General features: G+C 42.9%; 1 protein-coding gene across 1 annotated transcript in view; it reads left to right on the forward strand.

The window, feature by feature from the left end:
- Positions 1 to 15054, forward strand: part of LOC127628760 (elongation factor 1-alpha 2-like) — a 29221-nt gene extending 14167 nt beyond the window's left edge. The window contains exons 5-8 of the mRNA XM_052105621.1: positions 400 to 550; positions 1404 to 1660; positions 1746 to 1980; positions 14392 to 15054. Of these exons, the coding sequence (XP_051961581.1) occupies positions 400 to 550; positions 1404 to 1660; positions 1746 to 1980; positions 14392 to 14519 (771 nt within the window). The 3' untranslated portion in view covers positions 14520 to 15054. The remainder of the gene's footprint in view (positions 1 to 399; positions 551 to 1403; positions 1661 to 1745; positions 1981 to 14391) is intronic.
- The last annotated feature ends 4263 nt before the right edge of the window (positions 15055 to 19317 follow it).

A 19317-nucleotide genomic window follows, 5' to 3' on the forward strand; every position in this document is an offset into this window, starting at 1 on the left:
TGATGGCCAGACTGGTTCGAACTGACAAAGTCTATGGTAACTCAGATAACCACTCTGTACAATTGTGGTGAGAATAATATAATCTCAGAATACTATTCTGAGATGCGGGTTGGTGCTGATTTGGCAGCACGAGAGGGACCTACACAATATTAGGCAGGTTGTTTTAATGTTGTGGCTGATTGGTGTGTTGCTTACCTAACATTAATTCAAGTGATATTGTAGGATTTTTATCAGGTAGTGAATAGAATATTCAAAACAACTTCTTTTGTCCAATGAAGTCAGTTCAGGGTCCTGGATTTCATGGGGGGATGAATACTTCATGAGACATGTCAAAATACAGGCAATTTGTATTTGAAGTAAAAACCAGATTAATAAAATTATCCTATTTGTGTTTTATAGATGCCATGGTTCAAATGCTGGAAGCTGGACAGGAAGGAACAGCATGCCAGTGGTGTGACTCTTCTGGAAGCTCTGGATACTATAATGCCTCCATCACGTCCCACTGAAAAACCCTTACGGCTGCCACTACAAGACGTCTACAAGATTGGAGGTTGGACTAACAAGGACCGTAACTACATAGATATTACCACAATAGTTTGATTATTGGTAGACAAATATGGGCCTTTCAGTTGATTGTTAAATGATCACATTTGCCCCCTTCCCCCCAACCAACAAACCCTGAATATGTGGTTAAATCCCTTGGATTAACCAAGTCAAATCACACAATACTGAACTTTATGGAGTGATGTAACCTGTAGTAGAGTCCAGAAACCAGTTCAAGGCAAGTCAGTTCACTCTGCAGCCATCTTGGGAATGCATACAGGCAGCTATTAAGCATACAAGTACTGCTCCTATCTACTTGAATGCGAAAAGACTGAAATCTCCAAAATGGTTTGTCAAGAATACGATCAAATAACATTTTGAATCAGCTGTAAAATATTACTACAATGGGATCATAAATTGTGCTTCATTAGCTCAGATCATGCTACAAAACTCTATTTTTCAGGCTGGTCCAGCTAATGTGCAATTTGCTCATTTATTCTGATAATCATCATAATTAATAAATGTAGCTATTTATTGAACACTAGCCTTGATAAGATTAATGTAATGAATGGCCTCTTGTGGTTAATTGGTTTATTAGTTTAGGCATCATGTGTATAATGACATTATATATAGCAAAATAGGTTAAATACTTCAATAGCCTTTGAGTCAAATTATTTGTTAAATCACAATACTTTATTATTTAATATATTGTGGATTTGCTTTAAATTACATCCGTAGGTCTTAATCTCATTTTATTCCCAAGCAACCTTCATAAAGTGAAAGTTCAACCAAAACTGAAAATGTTCTCATCATTTTCTCACACAAATGTTTATTGGATAATGTCACATCTTTGTCTTCAGGTATAGGCACAGTACCTGTGGGCAGGGTGGAGACTGGCATCCTGCGGCCCAGCATGGTAGTGACCTTTGCCCCAGTCAATATCACTACAGAGGTGAAGACTGTGGAGATGCACCATGAGTCTCTGAGCGAAGCACTGCCAGGAGACAATGTGGGCTTTAACGTAAAGAATGTGTCAGTAAAGGACATACGAAGAGGTAACGTGTGCGGGGACAGCAAGTCAGACCCGCCCCAGGAAGCATCAGGGTTTACAGCACAGGTGGATTAATACTCTTTATTAGCTTGTTTATTATCATGTTTCTTTGGTTCTTTTAATTTCTATTCTTTCCCTATTTTTTCATCAGGTGATCATTTTGAATCACCCTGGACAAATCTGCGCAGGTTACTCTCCTGTCATAGACTGTCATACAGCTCACATTGCCTGCAAGTTTGCTGAGCTAAAGGAGAAGATTGACCGTCGCTCAGGCAAGAAGCTGGAGGACAACCCCAAAAGCCTGAAGTCTGGAGATGCCGCTATTGTGGACATGATCCCAGGGAAACCAATGTGTGTAGAGAGCTTCTCTCAGTATCCACCACTGGGTAAGTGTCCTGTTCAAAACATGAATTACAATATGTAAACAAAATCAGAGTCTTGCTTGTTGGTCATTGTGATTTATTTTATTTGTTTATTATATTATGTATTTATATATATATATATATATATATATATATATATATATATATATATATATATATATATATATATATATATATATATTATATTTATATTTTTATATTATATTGTTTTGGTCACATTGCACTTAAGAGTGACCTAACAGAGGCAGCTAATAAAGTAAAATAAAAGACCTAATGTTTGATGCCCTAATTACAATTGCATCATTCACAAAAACTATTTACAGTGTTATAGTAAAGCAATGTGTAATCTGAGTCTACACATAATCAAGATGAGATAAAAGAAACATTTTGTTAGAGGTTTCTCTGTTGTCAAGTCCAGTAAAACACTGAGAATAACAGAGACTGGAGACCTGCTGATTCATGTTTGTCCTTATTAATTCACAAGAGTCATGCGAGCCAGAATTTTGCTTGGCTCCTTGCAATCAATCTCAGGTTATAGGGCTGAGTCAAATCTTGAAGATGAGTTCATTCTATAATCATCAGGAGAAACCTCTATGTGGGAGTCATGTGGTGCTATGCGAGGTTTGGTCACTTAAAGGCGAGCTTTGCGTAAATTTTGGTACAATTATCCAAGTATCAAGATGACAGAGGTACAGTCAATAGTGACAGCAGCAAGCTTCGTGACGTAGGTAAGGATATCTCAAACATTGAACATGGAGGGCCTCCTGGAAATACGTCGAGCAATCACATCTATGGAGGCGAAACATTTCCACCCTGATCACAAGAATGGGAGATGTTGAAAACAGGTAGAGTTTCTGGAGTCGGTCAAAGTGAGCTACAGACTAACCTGCCTGCTTCCAAGGCTGATGTGGATAGTGTGTGGTGCGTAGTGGCCTAAAGCACATAACTGTTAATCAGAAGGTCACTGGTTTGATCACAACAGCCACCACCATTGTGTCCTTGAACAAGGCACTTAACTCCAGGTTGCTCTGGGGGGATTGTCCCTGTAATAAATGCACTGTAAGTCGCTTTGGATAAAAGCATCTGCCATATGCATAAATGTAAATGCAAATGTAAAAACTTGAGGATATGGAATATCGGAGCAGGCATAATAATGTTCATTTCCTTGGAATCCCTGAGGGAAAGAAAGGTCAGGATATGGTGAAGTTTTTGGATGGGCTTATTCCGAATTTGATCAACACAGCGGGCCGCCGGCTCGAGATAGAGCACGCTCACAGAGTTTACGGTCAGCTTCCTGCGGCGGAAGACATAACCCAATATATCCTGCCGAAATTATTGCGGTCGGCTGACAGAGACTTTGTTCTATGAGTGCGAGGAATAAAGACAAGATGTGCTGGGAGGACCACAACATCATGGTTTTCCAGACTTTGCTAGATCGACTCAAGCAAAGTGGGATGGATTCAAAGAGTGTAAAAAATTGCTGCACCAATAGAAGGTAAGCTTCGCACTGCTCTATCCAGCAAAGCTGAGAACTGACGCAAGGATGGGCGTAAAACATTAACATGCCCACAACAAGCTATGGCCTTCATTAAATCAATGGAATGAGTGGGTAACATTGCCTGCACTCGATCAACAATACAGACTACACACCGTGCATTTTACTGATGCACCCTGAGAGGGTTTGTTGTTCTGTTGTTTAACCACTGGCTCCTGCCTGACTCTTTTTATTCATTTATTTTTTTGTCTTTATTTTTTTTTTCTCCCTTTGTTAACTTGCTGTAGAGTTAATTTGTTCACGTTGTGGATTCGATGTTATTGTTTATTTTTTTTTATTTTTTTTTTTATATATATGAACATATTTATGTACAATGTAATGGGTTTATGTTAAGAAAACTAACAACAAAACAAACAAACAAACAAAAAACTAATATATATATACAGTACAAATATATGTAATAATCACCAGATTTGAGCAATCTGGTAGCAATAGTGTTGTGAAAAATGTGTTGTCAGTGTGCATGGACCGTCAAACTTTCGAGTGATGGACACCAATTGGTAATGTTATGCAGGCATTTATTTCTGTTCTGTGGGTTATTAAGAATGTTATGGTTACATCAATATTGGATAGCGGTCTTTATCATTTTGCCTTGGGTACACAATTTATAATTTAATGTCAATATGTCACATTTAAGCATAGGTAAAATGTTTCTCTCCACGTGGAATGATAATGGGCTGGGGGCACCCTATAAAAAGTAGGAAGGTTGTATCTTTTCTTAAGCGTAACATTTTTTTATATAATGTTCCTTCAAGAAATGCACCTTTCTTTACAGATAGCTGAAAAACTTGGCAGGGTATGGGGTGGGCATGTGCTTTGTAGTGCCGGTTTGGGTAAGAGCAGGGGAGTCAGAGCATTGATATGTATGCATTTACAACTTAAATGTCTCAAACAGATTAAAGATAATTTAGGAATAATCCATTGTGGATGAAATACAGGGGCAAGATCTATTTTTGGCCAATATTTTTGCACCCAACACTGTGTTACAATATGCCACATTGATTAAAATGATCAAAGCACAGGAATTCATGTAATTGGAATAGAGTTTTAAAAGTGCTGAAACAGAGCTAAAGCACCAAATGTCATCTAATGGTCTTAGAGAGTTGACTCAGCTAAAATATAGGTATAATACTATTTTGTCACAGAAGGTACAGTTTTGGTTATTAGAGGCAAGACTGACATATTTTGAGTCGGGGGACAAGGCAGAGAGACTTCTTGCCAGATACATAAAATATAAAACAGACCACCATTGCTTGAGTGAAGTTTTCTGGAGGCAATATATTTACTTCTCACACAGATATTAATAAAGCTTTTAAAGAATAATATTTCAATCTTTATAGTTCTATCAGGAAGACTCACAGACTTGAGTGAAATTTAAGATGACATTTATTTGACGAATATAAAACAGAAATGTAATGTCTATCTTTGGCGTAAGCCACGTCTGGCGCTCCGAAGAAGTTGAACAGCTGCTAGTCTTCCTGCTAGAACTGCGCTTTGCTTACATTTCCACATCCACGTCTTCCGATAAGGATATTAGCAACTTTGTAGAGCCATTAGAACTTCCTAAATTGACGAATGATAAAAAAAACTTTCTTGACTCGGATATTACTTTGGAGGAACTTGTTAAGATAATTTAAATCTACTTAACAGGTAAGGCCAGATGGTTTCACCGCAGAAGTTTTAGATCTTATGTCACACAACTTGAGCCACGCTTGTGTAAGAAGTTTACACAGAGTCATTAAAGAAAGTTTAATGAATTACCACCAACCATGATGCAAGCCCTGTCTTATTCTTAAAAATTTAAATACCCAGATGAATGTAAAAGTTATCGTCCAATTTTCCTGATCTAGTTAATGTCAAATATATTGTCTAAAATTCTGGACTGGATTAATTTCAGATTATTTTTGTCTTGGTAGGGGAACCCGGCAAGGCTGTCCTCTCTCCCCTATATTATTTTGTCTTGCCTTGGAACCATTAGCTGCCACAGAGTTCATTTTGACCCATTAATGAAAAGGTTCTCCTGTGATGTGAATAAGTGAGTGTGGAGGTGAGGGCATGGTCGAGCATTTGTCTGGAAAGAGAGTAAGCAGTAAGGGTTCTCACCTGAGATGAATTGCTGGTAATTGCTTGTTGCTGTGTTTGCAGTGAGAGACAGGGGAAACAAAAAGGGCCAGTCCTCAGAGTGTGAGATGAGAGAGAGTGAGACAGACACCTGATGCTGTGTGTGTGTTGATCACCCGGCCCTCAAAGATAGATTGAAGCTTCTCTGTTACTCCTTATGCAAATGTGTTTTATAGTTGTTTGCATTAAGAAAAATAGACTGTGAAGCGGACCAAAGAAGGGACGGAAACAGACGTCAGCTTAAGGGGTAAGCTTTATTTTTACACTTAATTTTCCTTTTGTCACACACAGCTATTCTCTGCCTTGTGTCAGGTTCTCCCCCCATGCTCTGTGGCTGCCGGCTTTTTATCCGCTCTCCTCACGCTACTGCAATTAGAGACAGGTGTTAGACATAATTTAGCTCAGGTGTGAGCGCCCTTACCGCTTTTCTCTCCCGGACGGGCGCTTGACCACGCCCCCGCTGCCACATACCCCCACCGCCCGACTCAGGCCGGGGCATCATCCGGCCTGCCTACCACTCCCCCCCATTCCTGGAGAGGAAGTCAGCGGCAGCCATCTGCACCCCCGGTCTGTGGACCACCTTGAACTTAAAAGGCCGGAGGGCCAGATACCAACGGGTGATCCGGGCGTTAGTATCTTTCATGTGGTGGAGCCACTGCAGTGGGGCATGATCCGAGCAGAGGGTGAAGGCCCGCTCCAGCAGGTAGTATCGGAGGGTGAGGACCACTTGATGGCCAGACACTCCTTCTCTACGGTGCTGTACTTAGTCTCCCTCAAGGAGAGCTTCCAGCTAATGTACAGCACCGGGCGCTCCTCTCCCTCCACCACCTGCGAGAGTACGGCCCCCAGCCCTCTGTCTGAAGCGTCTGTCTGTAAAACAAAAGGGAGAGAGAAGTCAGGTGTATGCAAAAGCGGCCCCCCACAAAGTGCAGCTTTAATCTGTGTAAACGCCTGTTGGCACTGCTCTGACCATTGGACCGGATCTGGAGCCCCCTTTTTAGTGAGGTCAGTCAGCGGGCTGGTGACATCCGAATAATTAGGCACAAATCTTCTGTAATAGCCAGCCAGCCCCAGGAACTGCCTCACCCCCTTTTTGGTCTTGGGTCTAGGGCAAGTCGCAATCGCCGCGGTCTTGTCAATTTGGGGACGCACCTGGCCATGACCCAAGTGGAACCCCAGATACCGTACCTCCACACGCCCAACCGTGCACTTTTTCGGGTTGGCCGTGAGCCCCGCCCGCCGCAGCGATCTCAGGACGGCCCTCAGATGTTGCATGTGCCGCTGCCAATCATTGCTATAAATGATGATATCGTCTAGATAGGCAGCGGCGTACGCAGTATGCGGTCTGAGGATCCTATCCATGAGACGCTGAAACGTGGCCGGTGCCCCGAACAAACCGAAAGGAAGCGTCACGAATTGGTGTAATCCGAACGGCGTGGTGAAGGCCATTTTTTCACAGGATATTGGTGTCAAGGGGATCTGCCAGTAACCCTTCGTTAGATCCAAGGTCGAATAAAATCGAGCCGTACCTAACCGATCGAGCAGTTCATCAACGCGGGGCATTGGGTACGCGTCAAATTTAGACACCGCGTTGACTTTCCTATAATCCACACAGAATCGTACAGACCCATCGCTCTTGGGAACAAGGACGACTGGGCTGGACCAATCGCTGTGGGACTCTTCTATTACTCCCATCTCAAGCATCGCGTCCAATTCTTCTCGAACTACTTTCTTTTTATGTTCGGGCAAGCAATAGGGGCGGCAACGTACCACCACGCCCGGCTCGGTCTCGATATGGTGATGTATGATGTCTGTGCGGCCCGGTAGCAGAGAAAACACGTCTGCAAACTCCTTTTGTAATTCGGAAACCTCTGCGAGTTGGCGTGGTGAGAGGTGGTCTCCACAAGGAACCGGGGTGTTGAGATTGCGGGCTTTGTTTACCTCCGGTCCGAGCTCCGCCCTCTCCGGAACTACCGTTGCCAACGTCACAGAGGCCGCCTCTTCTCTCCACAATTTCAGGAGGTTGAGGTGATATATTTGACGCGCGCCCCCTCTATCGGTACGTTTAACCTCATAATCAAGATCCCCTACTCGTCGTGTGACCTCAAAGGGTCCTTGCCACTTGGCGAGTAATTTAGAGCTCGATGTTGGGAGTAATACAAGCACTTTATCTCCGGTCGCGAATTCCGTAGCTGAGCACCCCTGTCATACAGCCGGCGTTGGCGTTCTTGAGCCTGGAGCAAATTCTCCTGTGTTAATTTCCCCAGTGTGTGGAGTTTTGCTCTAAGATCAAGAACGTATTGAATTTCGTTTTACTATTAGAAGGTCCCTCCTCCCAAGCTTCGCGGATGACGTCGAGGACCCGCGTGGGCGTCGCCCGTACAGCAGCTCAAATGGGGAGAACCCGTGGAGGCTTGCGGGACCTCTCGTACTGTGAATAACAGCGGGTCCAGCCACTTATCCCAATTTCTAAGCGTCTTAGGTAATGCAATTTACTGAATCATATTTTTGAGCGTCTTATTAAATCGTTCCACCAGTCCATCTGTCTGAGGATGTAGACGCTAGTGCGAATCGACTTAATGCCCAAGAGTTCGTAAAGTTTGCGAAGTGTTCGTGACATAAAAGTAGTGCCTTGGTCGGTGAGGATTTCTTTCGGAATAATCAAAATAATATCCCAGGAGATTATTTTGAAGAGTGCCCCTGCAACACTACGTGCTGAGATGTTGCTCAAAGGCACTGCTTCCGGATATCGCGTTGCGTAATCCATCAGGACTAACACAAAGCGATGTCCGCGTGCTGTCCGTTCTAATGGCCCGACGAGCTCCATTCCAATTCTTTCGAAGGGAACCTCGATCAATGGAAGGGGCGCAAAGGCGCTTTTGGGGTGGCCGGTGGGTTTACGTGCTGACATTCGCGGCACGCCGCACACCACCTGCGGACGTCGCCGCCAATGCCCGGCCAATAGAAATGGGCTATTAGACGGAGAAGTGTCTTTCTTTCCCCTAGGTGACCGGCCATCGGATTAGGGTTAGGGAAAATGGAAAACCATTTCCCGGCGGCTTCGTGGAATCAATAATTGTGTCACTTCCTCCTTTGTTTGAGCGTCCTGCATCACTCTATACAACCGATCTTTGATAAGCGAAAAATATGGGTATGCAATGGCGATGCCCGGCCGGAGCTGTTGACCATCAATTACTCTCACTTGGTCAAGACCATGCTTAAGGGTTTCGTCCCGTGACTGCTCTAGAGGGAAGTCCCCCTCAGGGAATTCCCTGAGAGGAGGGGCGGCCACCTCGCCCCTTCCCTCGTCATTCCGAGCAGCCGAGGACGGCCCCGGCTCCGCCTCCCCTGCCAAAGCATCGCACACCGCACACCTCTTTATGCAGGACCCATCCGCACAAATACCCTCTAAAATATCTTTGAAATTCGGCCAATCAGTACCCAAGATTAGCGGATGGGTGAGGCGGAACTAACCGCTGCCTCCACACTATGATTTTTTCCCCTGAATTTAATCGCCAAAGTCACCATGGGATACTTGTGAACATCCCCATGCACACACCTCACCCTCACCAGTTTAGCTAAACCCAAAGCCCCGGGTTGAACCAAGCGTTGGTGGATGGTGGTCTGGTTACAGCCGGTATCCAACAATGCTTGGTATGTACCCCCCTGGATTCTTACCAGAATACGGTACGCTCCAGCCCGATCGGGGCCGCCTGCGGGAAGTCGGAGACCCGCACCACCGTCCCTATTTCCATCAGCGGACACTGATCCCGGAAGTGGTCCGGGTCTCCGCACCTCCAGCAGACCGGCCCAGGCGTCACGGCCGCACCCGTGCTGGCAGGCACCCCCACCTGAGGAGGAGAGCGGCTGAAGGACGGGGAAGGGGTAGGCGGGTTCTCCCAAGGCCGGGAAGTTGGTCTCATGAAACCGCCGCGCCTGCAGTGGGGGGCAGGAACGGACCCTGGGGAGAGAGCAGAGCGAGAGGGAAGAGGGGAGGGGAGAAAAACAGGGGAAGACACAGGGGAAGGGGGAAGAGAGAGAGAGGGCTCATCCGCCCTTGGAATCGCCGCCATGTGGTCCTCCGCGAGTCATACGGCTTCCTCCAGCGACGCCGGGCGGTGGCACTGGACCCACTCCGCCGTTCTCCGGGGCAAGCGCTGGACAAACTGCTCCAGTACCACCTGATCGACGAGCTCCTCGACGCCGCGGTCCCCCGCAAGCAGCCACCTCCGACAGGCATCACGGAGCCGCTGGGCGAACGCAAACGGGTGGTCGGACTTATCCAGTTTCAGGGCCCGGAAGAGCTGGCGACTTTCTTCCGGTCTCCGACCAACCCGTTGCAGGATGGCTCTCCTCAAGTCGGTATAAGCCAGGAGGCTTGTTGCCGGAAGTTGTTGTGCCGCGAGCTGTGCTTCCCCGGACAAGAGAGGGACGAGGCGGGCTGCCCACTGGTCGCGCCGCCAACCCCAAATTTCCGGCGTGCGCTCAAAGAGGTCCAGGAACGCCTCCGGATCATCTGCCGGCCCCATCTTCTGTAGCGCGGGTGGGAGCAGTGTGGCTCTGATGGAGAGTAGTGAGGGACTGGAGGACTTCCGCCAGCTGGGAGGACTCTATGGGGCGACTCTGTTCCATAACTTGGAACAAAAAAAATGTTCCTTCTATTCCCGGGTTTTGGCACCAGTGTGAAGCGGACCAAGGAAGGGACGGAAACAGACGTCAGCTTAAGGGGTAAGCTTTATTTTTACACTTAATTTTCCTTTTGTCACACACAACTATTCTCTGCCTTGTGTCAGGTTCTCCCCCCATGCTCTGTGGCTGCCGGATTTTTATCTGCTCTCCTCACGCTACTGCAATTAGAGACAGGTGTTAGACATAATTTAGCTCAGGTGTGAGGGCCTTACCGCTTTTCTCTCCCGGACGGGCGCTTGACCACGCCCCCGCTGCCACATAGACATTTGTGAGTTGGAATCGCCATCTCTTGCTTCCACATTCCATTGAACTGTTACAGTGGGCTTCACTACACCTGTCTATAGCAGGGAACATCAATGTTATAAAAATGAATCGTATCCCCAAATTCAATGTCACTCCCTCTAGAAGTTCCTCTTGCTTATTTTAAACAATTTGATAGAAAATATATCTTTAAAATAAGTATTTTATTTGGAATGGTAAATTACCTTGTTGCATTTCAGTAAGTTACAATAACCAATTGACAAAGGAGGCTGAGGTCTCCCCAAAATATTGTTTTATTACTATGCTTTTAATCACAGACACCTTGCCCATTGGACTCTTCCACCTGAGAGAGCCCCTCCCTGGTACAACATTGAACAAGCAGTCCTTGCCCTAATCTCACCATTGCAAAGTCTTTCTATTAAAGTGCCTACAGAGGCAAAAATGCATCCTAACATTCAGTATTGACAAAGGTGTCTCGCAGCTTTGAGATCATTTGAAAATATAACACAGCAATTTGGGATTTCTTGATCTAAATTTTTCAGGTATTTAAGGTTGCGCCATCTACTTTGTACTAATTTTGTTGGCAGTACACAGCTCCTTAAAGCTGCAGACATCCATTGTTTGGTGCACACAGCCTTTGGAAAGGGTCATTAAGCATCAGAGTCTTGGTAATGGGGCCTTAACTGCTCTTAAGAGGTTATGGGAAAGAGATTTGAACTTGCTATTGGAGGATGGGAAGTAGGAAAGGATTTTAAAAAGTATTAAATCTATGTCTTGGAATGCAAGGGTACGCCTTGTTCCGTACCCTTGCATTCCACATTCCCAGTGGGTCAGAAGTTTCCATACACTTTGTTAGTATTTCATTGCCTTTAAATTGTTTAACTTTGGTCAAATGTTTTGGATAGGCTTCTACAAGCTTCTCTCAATAAGTTGCTGGAATTTTGTCTCATTCTTGCAGACAGAACTGGTGTAACTGAGTCAGGATTGTAGGCCTCCTTGGACACACTTTTTCAGTTCTGACCACAAATTTTGTATCAGATTGAGGTCAGGGCTTTGTGATGGCCACTCCAATACCTTGACTTTGCTGTCCTTAAGCCAATTTGCCACAACTTTGGAGGTAAGCTTGAGTCATTGTCCCATTTGGAAGACCCCTTTGCGACTGAGCTTTAACTTCCTGGCTGATGTCTTGAGATGTTGCTTCAATATATCCACATCATTTTCCTTCCTCATGATGCCATCTATTTTGTGAAGTGCACCAGTCCCTCCTGCAACAAAGCAACCATACATCATGATGCTGCCACCCCATGCTTCATGGTTGGGATGGTATTCTTCAGCTTCCTTTTCCTCCAAACATAATGATGGTCATTATCGCCAAACAGTTACATTTTTGTTTCATCAGACCAGAGGACATTTCTCCAAAAAGATCTTTGTCCCCATGTGCACTTGCAAACTGTAGTCTGGCTTTTTTATGGTGGTTTTGGAGCAGTGGCCTCTTCCTTGCTGAGCAGCCTTTCAGGTTATGTCGATATAGGACTCTTTTTACTGTGGATATAGATACTTGTCTACCTGTTTCCTCTAGCATCTTCACAAGGTCCTTTGCTGTTGTTCTGGGATTGATTTGCTCTTTTCGCACCAAACTACGTTCATATCTAGGAGACCGAATGCATCTTCTTCCTGAGCATTATGATGGCTGTGTGGTCCCATGGTGTTTATAGTTGCATACTATTGATTGTAAAGATTAACACGATACCATCAGGCATTTGGAAATTGCTCCCAAGAATGAACCAGACTTGTAGAGGTCCAAAAACAATTTCTGAGGTCTTGGCTGATTTATTTTGATTTTCCCATGATGTCAAGCAAAGAGTCACTGAGTTTGAAGGTAGGCCTTAACATATATCCACAGGTACACCTCCCATTGACTCCAATTATATTGTCATAATTTTCTGGAATTTGTCAAGCTGCTTAAAGGCACAGTTAACTTAGTGCATGTAAACTTATGACCCACTGGAATTGTGATATAGTTAATTAAAAGTGAAACAATCTGTCTGTAAACAGATGTTGTAAAAATTACTCAATCTCATAATTAAATAAATTATATTCTCCAAAACATGTTTGCCACAATTATTGACAACCCTAGAAATTCTTGTGAGTAAAATTGATCTGACTTATATTCCCATTCATATTTAAAATTTTGAGTACATCTGGGTGACTTGAAACATGAAATTGCTTTGCCATGACTTCCTTTTTACAAGTGTATAAATATGAGGTAACACACAGGCCAAATTCCCTTTAGTCATCCATCACAATGGGAAAGACTGAAGAATATATTTATTTTGTGCTGCAAAATGTTATTGAGCTTCACAAAATGGGAAGTGGCTATAAAAACATAGCTAAAGCATTGAAAATGTGAATTTCCACCATCAGGGCAATAATAAAAAGTTGCAGTCAACTGGAGATGTTACCAATTGGCCTGGAAGAGGACGGGTGTCTATATTGTCTCCACACAAGGTAAGGAGGATGGTTTGAGTCACCAAAAATTCTCCAAGGATCACAGCTGGAGAATTACAGAAATTATTTGGGTCTTGGATCAGAAAGTCTCCAAAACTACAATCAGAAGTCACCTACATCACCACAAGTTGTTTAGGAGGGTTTCAAGTAAAATGCCTCTGCTCTCATCCAAGTAAAATGCCTCTGCTCTCATCCAAGTAAAAAGCCGCTGCTCTCATCCAACAAAAAATGCAAGTTTCTTCACATGTGACTGGTTTCTATGGTCAGATAAAACAAAAATAAAGCTTTTTGGCAGCAAACACCACAAATGGGTTTGGTGCACACAGAAACGTAGCCATATGGAAAAGTACCCAATACCCACAGTTAAATGTGTTGGTAAATTTTTTATTTTTTTTATGCCAGAGGTCCTAGACATCTTGTTCAGATACATGGTATCATTGACTCTATCAAATACCAACAGATTAAAAAAAATCTAAACCTGACTGCCTCTGTCAGAAAGATTAAAATGGGCTGTGGTTGGATATTCCAGCATAACAATGATCCAAAACAAACATCAAAATCAACACAAAAAAATGGTTCAATGACCACAAAATCAATGTTCTGCCATGGTCATCCCAGTCCCCTGACCTGAACCTCATAGAAAACCTGTCGGGTGAACTGAAGAGGAGAGTCCACCAACCTGGTCCTCAGAATTTGAAGGATCTGGAGAGATTTTGTATAGAGGAATGGTCTCAGATACCTTGCCATGTGTTCTCCAACCTCATTATAGGAGAAGACTCAGAGCTGTTATCTTGGCAAATGGAGATTGCACAAAATATTGAATAAAAGGGTGCCAATAATTGTGCCACACATTATGTGTTTGCAATTGTTTGATATCCATTAGAGGATAGATTTTTGTGAATATTTTGAATGAAAGCTCAAAAGGATAAACAATAAAGACTTTTCACAGCCTTCTTTGCTCATATTTACCAAGGGTGCCTGTATTATATATACATATACAGTATAAATATATATATATATTTAAATATACAGTATAAATATAAATATATTTATTTCTGAAACATGAACTAAATAAAAATTTGTTTCTAAAATAAAAAAAGAATCATATTTTTGTTTGTGTACTGGGGCCACTGAAAATATTGGCAGGGCAAGTAAAAATCTTAGCAACCAGAACAAGTCCAACCAGGCTAGTGGCAAAACAAAGTCACTCAGAAATTATTTTATTCTGCTCACATTTTGGAGAAAACACTTTTAATTTGTGTGTGTTTTTGTTTTCTCAGGACGTTTTGCTGTCAGAGATATGAGACAGACTGTTGCAGTTGGTGTCATAAAAAATGTGGACAAGAAGATCGGTGGCAGTGGGAAAGTTACCAAATCGGCCCAGAAAGCTCAAAAAGTTGGCAAATGAAGTTACTTTTTCAACTTAGATCCCACCTAGTTCACTCAGCCAATTAAATGCCCCCCTCTTTCATCTGAGCATGCTCAGTCTGCTCCCCTGTGTGCTTGAAATCTATTACTCACTGGATGCAAATAATGAAGGACTGGCATTAATTATCATATTTTGATTGGTCACTCTGTATGACAGGAGACTGATACACATGTTATGCATGGATGTCTGTCTTGATTTATGAATGGCATCTATCAATGAATGTAACTGTTATTGCTAAAGAGAGAGAGAGAGAGAGAGAGAGAGAGAGAGTGTGTGTGTATTTGAAAGTGAAAGAAATTAAAGTGTTTGTGTGAATAAATGCTACAATTTGACCATGATAATAATTGAGATATCCAAAGTAAATGAACTGCTGCTAGAAGTTTTGTATAGTTTATAAATGAGCTTTGATTAGGGGCTAATTAATCCAAAGTACCATTTGTTTCCTTTGCCTGTCAGGTCTTAATCATGAGGCCTGAATTCTGACCCTAATATCTGAAACAACTGATGAATAAATAATATATCACTGAAGCTCTTGAGTTTATAAATTAAATATGCTCTTATTGTGCATTATTGTATCTGTGAGAGAAGAGAAAACATTTCTCAAATCCTCTGCAACTGAAATTGCTGATTGTTTCTTTTGTAGGGTACATACTATGCTCTCAAACTAGATTTGTATTTTTTCTGAATGGTATTAGGCACTAGATCAAGGCCATGATTATGTGGTCTTGAGAGGTCTCAAGGCCAAGGCCACAACACTGAATATGTATACTTTCCTACTAAACTATATGCAAAAAGTAGTATGTGACATGAGTAGGGTGTCTGAATCCTCAGTATTTCAACACACAGGAAGCCGCATCTAGTTTCTGAGAGTTCTGGTACCCTAGGATTGGCCGCATTATGCCAATTTACTTTTAAGTGGCATCTCCCATCAGACATTTTTGCATCAGCTCCGGAGTGTTTACCATCCCTAGTTGTGCAACCAGTAGTTTCTCTTCTGTTGTTGTAACAGGTCCGTCCAAAGTGGCATCTGATGATCCAACCCCATTTCCAGCAGTCATCGCCAAATCAGTCACTTCCGCAGTGGCTGTCATCAACTCAGTCCCATCCACAACAGCAGTCAGTCCTTTACCAAGTAGTTGCCCTTGTGCAAGCCCAGCTAGGTTACAGTTTCCGGTCCATCCCAAATTTAGCTGTGGAGTCACCAGACCCTTCGTTCACTCTGAAGTCCCCTGCTTTCCCTGTTCTTGCTAAAGAGGCCTTATTAGTTCTCTCTCCCTCGACCATCGATTAGACCTTGGACCCTGTAGTCGCCTCTGTCTCTACTGCCCTGGTCAGCCCCAAAACACTGTAAATTCTGCTTGGTCCTGTCTCCCAGTGAGACTCTGGTTACCTTTCCAGGATTCCGGTGTCCGTTCGCACTCCTATTTTCTCAGACACAAAACCGAAATCCCAAACAGCTCCAGCACACAGAGCTCCAAATCTGGAGGCTGTAGAAGTGGAACGCCATTGTCCTCATTGATCCCTTGTAATATTTGGAAATTAACATATTGAAATTGCTCTAAAGATTACCGTGTCAATGACGTCCTTACGTGTTTGCCACTCAAAAGGGAGAAAATAATTCTAGCTTCGAAGTGAGTCGCTAGAAACAAACACAGGCTCCCAGTCTCACTTTTGTGCTCCCACGTGAACATTGAACCCATAAAAATAGAGCTCACACACTTACAGCTTTGGCCACTGAGGGCAGTGTTTCGAATTTTGGTAAGCACAGACCATTATCACCTAAAGATAAGTCAACCTATAGTTTCCGATTTCACTGTGAGACCAGTATAACTGATAACAAGATAACAAAGGCAATGAAACAAGAACCAATGAAAAGACAGAGATAATAAACATGGTGAAACACGAGGTTTCAACCAGGAAATCACATTACATAAAACAGGAACAGGAAGCAATGAACTAAACTTCAAAATAAAAGACATGAAAACAAAACATGAACAAAGACAGACATGACACTAAGTATTCATTCTACAAATTAAGAAGTGTGCATTCAATGGACATTTTACTATCCCATGTTGCCTCATGGGCCGAGGAGACGTTACATCCACAACACTGAATTACCACCTAAATATTATGGTGGAAAACCGCGAGTCAGATGTCTCCTCTCAGTAGTAAGTGCAATATACACTCACCTAAAGGATTATTAGGAACACCATACTAATACTGTGTTTGACCCCATTTTGCCTTCAGAACTGCCTTAATTCTACGTGGCATTGATTCAACAAGGTGCTGAAAGCATTCTTTAGAAATGTTGGCCCATATTGATAGGATAGCATCTTGCAGTTGATGGAGATTTGTGGGATGCACATCCAGGGCACGAAGCTCCCGTTCCACCACATCCCAAAGATGCTCTATTGGGTTGAGATCTGGTGACTGTGGGGGCCATTTTAGTACAGTGAACTCATTGTCATGTTCAAGAAACCAATTTGAAATGATTCGAGCTTTGTGACATGGTGCATTATCCTGCTGGAAGTAGCCATCAGAGGATGGGTACATGGTGGCCATAAAGGGATGGACATGGTCAGAAACAATGCTCAGGTAGGCCGTGGCATTTAAACGATGCCCAATTGGCACTAAGGGGCCTAAAGTGTGCCAAGAAAACATCCCCCACACCATTACACCACCACCACCAGCCTGCACAGTGGTAACAAGGCATGATGGATCCATGTTCTCATTCTGTTTATGCCAAATTCTGACTCTACCATCTGAATGTCTCAACAGAAATCGAGACTCATCAGACCAGGCAACATTTTTCCAGTCTTCAACTGTCCAATTTTGGTGAGCTCTTGCAAATTGTAGCTTCTTTTTCCTATTTGTAGTGGAGATGAGTGGTACCCGGTGGGGTCTTCTGCTGTTGTAGCCCATCCGCCTCAAGATTGTGCGTGTTGTGGCTTCACAAATGCTTTGCTGCATACCTCGGTTGTAACGAGTGGTTATTTCAGGCAAAATTGCTCTTCTATCAGCTTGAATCAGTCGGCCCATTCTCCTCTGACCTCTAGCATTAACAAGGCATTTTCAGCCCACAGGACTGCCGCGATACTATATGTTTTTCCTTTTCACACCATTCTTTGTAAACCCTAGAAATGGTTGTGCGTGAAAAACCCAGTAACTGAGCAGATTGTGAAATACTCAGACCGGCCCGTCTGGCACCAACAACCATGCCACGCTCAAAATTGCTTAAATCACCTTTCTTTCCCATTCTGACATTCAGTTTGGAGTTCAGGAGATTGTCTTGACCAGGACCACACCCCTAAATGCATTGAAGCAACTGCCATGTGATTGTTTGATTAGATAATTGCATTAATGAGAAATTGAACAGGTGTTCCTAATAATCCTTTAGGTGAGTGTATATGAAGAAAGTTGTTCCTTGTGATTAAATTATAATTCTTGGTCACAGGACAATGCCGACATTCCCGGATGAAGCATGTCAGGGAATGTATTCATACCACTCACCTGCATATGTAAAGAATATATTTTATTAAGGGCTGAGAAGTACATTTTCCATCACATTCAGTACATGCTCTGACATCAGACGAATTCAGAGGCATCTAATTTCTCCAACTGATGTCAGGTGTAAAATGCTTCTTGGTCAGGGCTGGGTTAACCATATGGGCCATTGGGCACATTTCCAGGGGCACCACATCCATGGGGGCACGACGTGACATTTTAGGTCCGTTTTTATTTAAGTTTTTCAGTACCACTAAAAAAATCAGTTATAAATTATTGTCCAAAGGTCTGTTACACTATCGAAACAGTGTGTAGATGGTGCTGTACCATGGTACTGTAACTGTTACTTTTGTCAGCGCTGGCTTGGATTGGCCAATCGATGACATTTTTTGGGGTGATCTTTTTGGGTGATTTTAGGTGATTTAAAAAATTGTTGGATTCTTGGAGTGGATTTCCATTCACAGGTATAAATCCTTGCAATGATCGGTTTTTACAAAAAAAATCACTATCCAGTTTTAAAATGCCTCCAATAAGAAATAAAATTGAGATTTCGATGATTGGAGGATTCGGTTTTCTGAGCTGTCGAGTCCCCCCTGCAGGAAGAAAAGAGCTACTAACTGTGTCTCGTAGGATACAGTTAGTAGCTGACAACATTTGCAGTTTTGGTCTGTTCCTCACACAAAACTGTCATATAATTTTAAAAACATGAATTATATCATGAGTCATATGAAGTTTGGAAAGAAGGGGAATAAATGATGACAGAATTTTTGATGAGCAATCCCTGTTCATAATTTATTGTGTACTTTGTTTACATCTCAACATGGAAAAGATGGTTATGCTGTTATATTATATTATTTGTAACTATTAATATTTTATTAGTAACTACTATAGCGTTTATAGCTGCACACTAGCAGTGTGTTGTCACTATACACTCACCTACCACTTTATTTGGTGCACCTTTACACCAACATATTCATGTGATTATCTAATCAGCCAATTAAGTGGCAACAGTGTAATATATAAAATAAAGTAGACACTAGTGAAAAATGTGATCTCATTGATTTTGACTGTGCCATGAATTTAGGATTCAGATTGTCTGGTTTGAGTATTTCTGTAACTGCTGATCTTTGGGGATTTTCATGCACAACAGTCTCTAGAGAGTATAGAGAATGCAGAGAAAAACAAAAAACATGAGCGGCAGCTATGTGGGCAAAAATGGCTCGTTAATGACAGAGGTCAAAGGAGAATGGCCAGACTGGTCCAAGCTGACAGG

The sequence above is a fragment of the Xyrauchen texanus genome, chromosome 35 (assembly GCF_025860055.1).
Source record: "Xyrauchen texanus isolate HMW12.3.18 chromosome 35, RBS_HiC_50CHRs, whole genome shotgun sequence".
In the NCBI taxonomy this organism is placed as follows: domain Eukaryota; kingdom Metazoa; phylum Chordata; class Actinopteri; order Cypriniformes; family Catostomidae; genus Xyrauchen; species Xyrauchen texanus.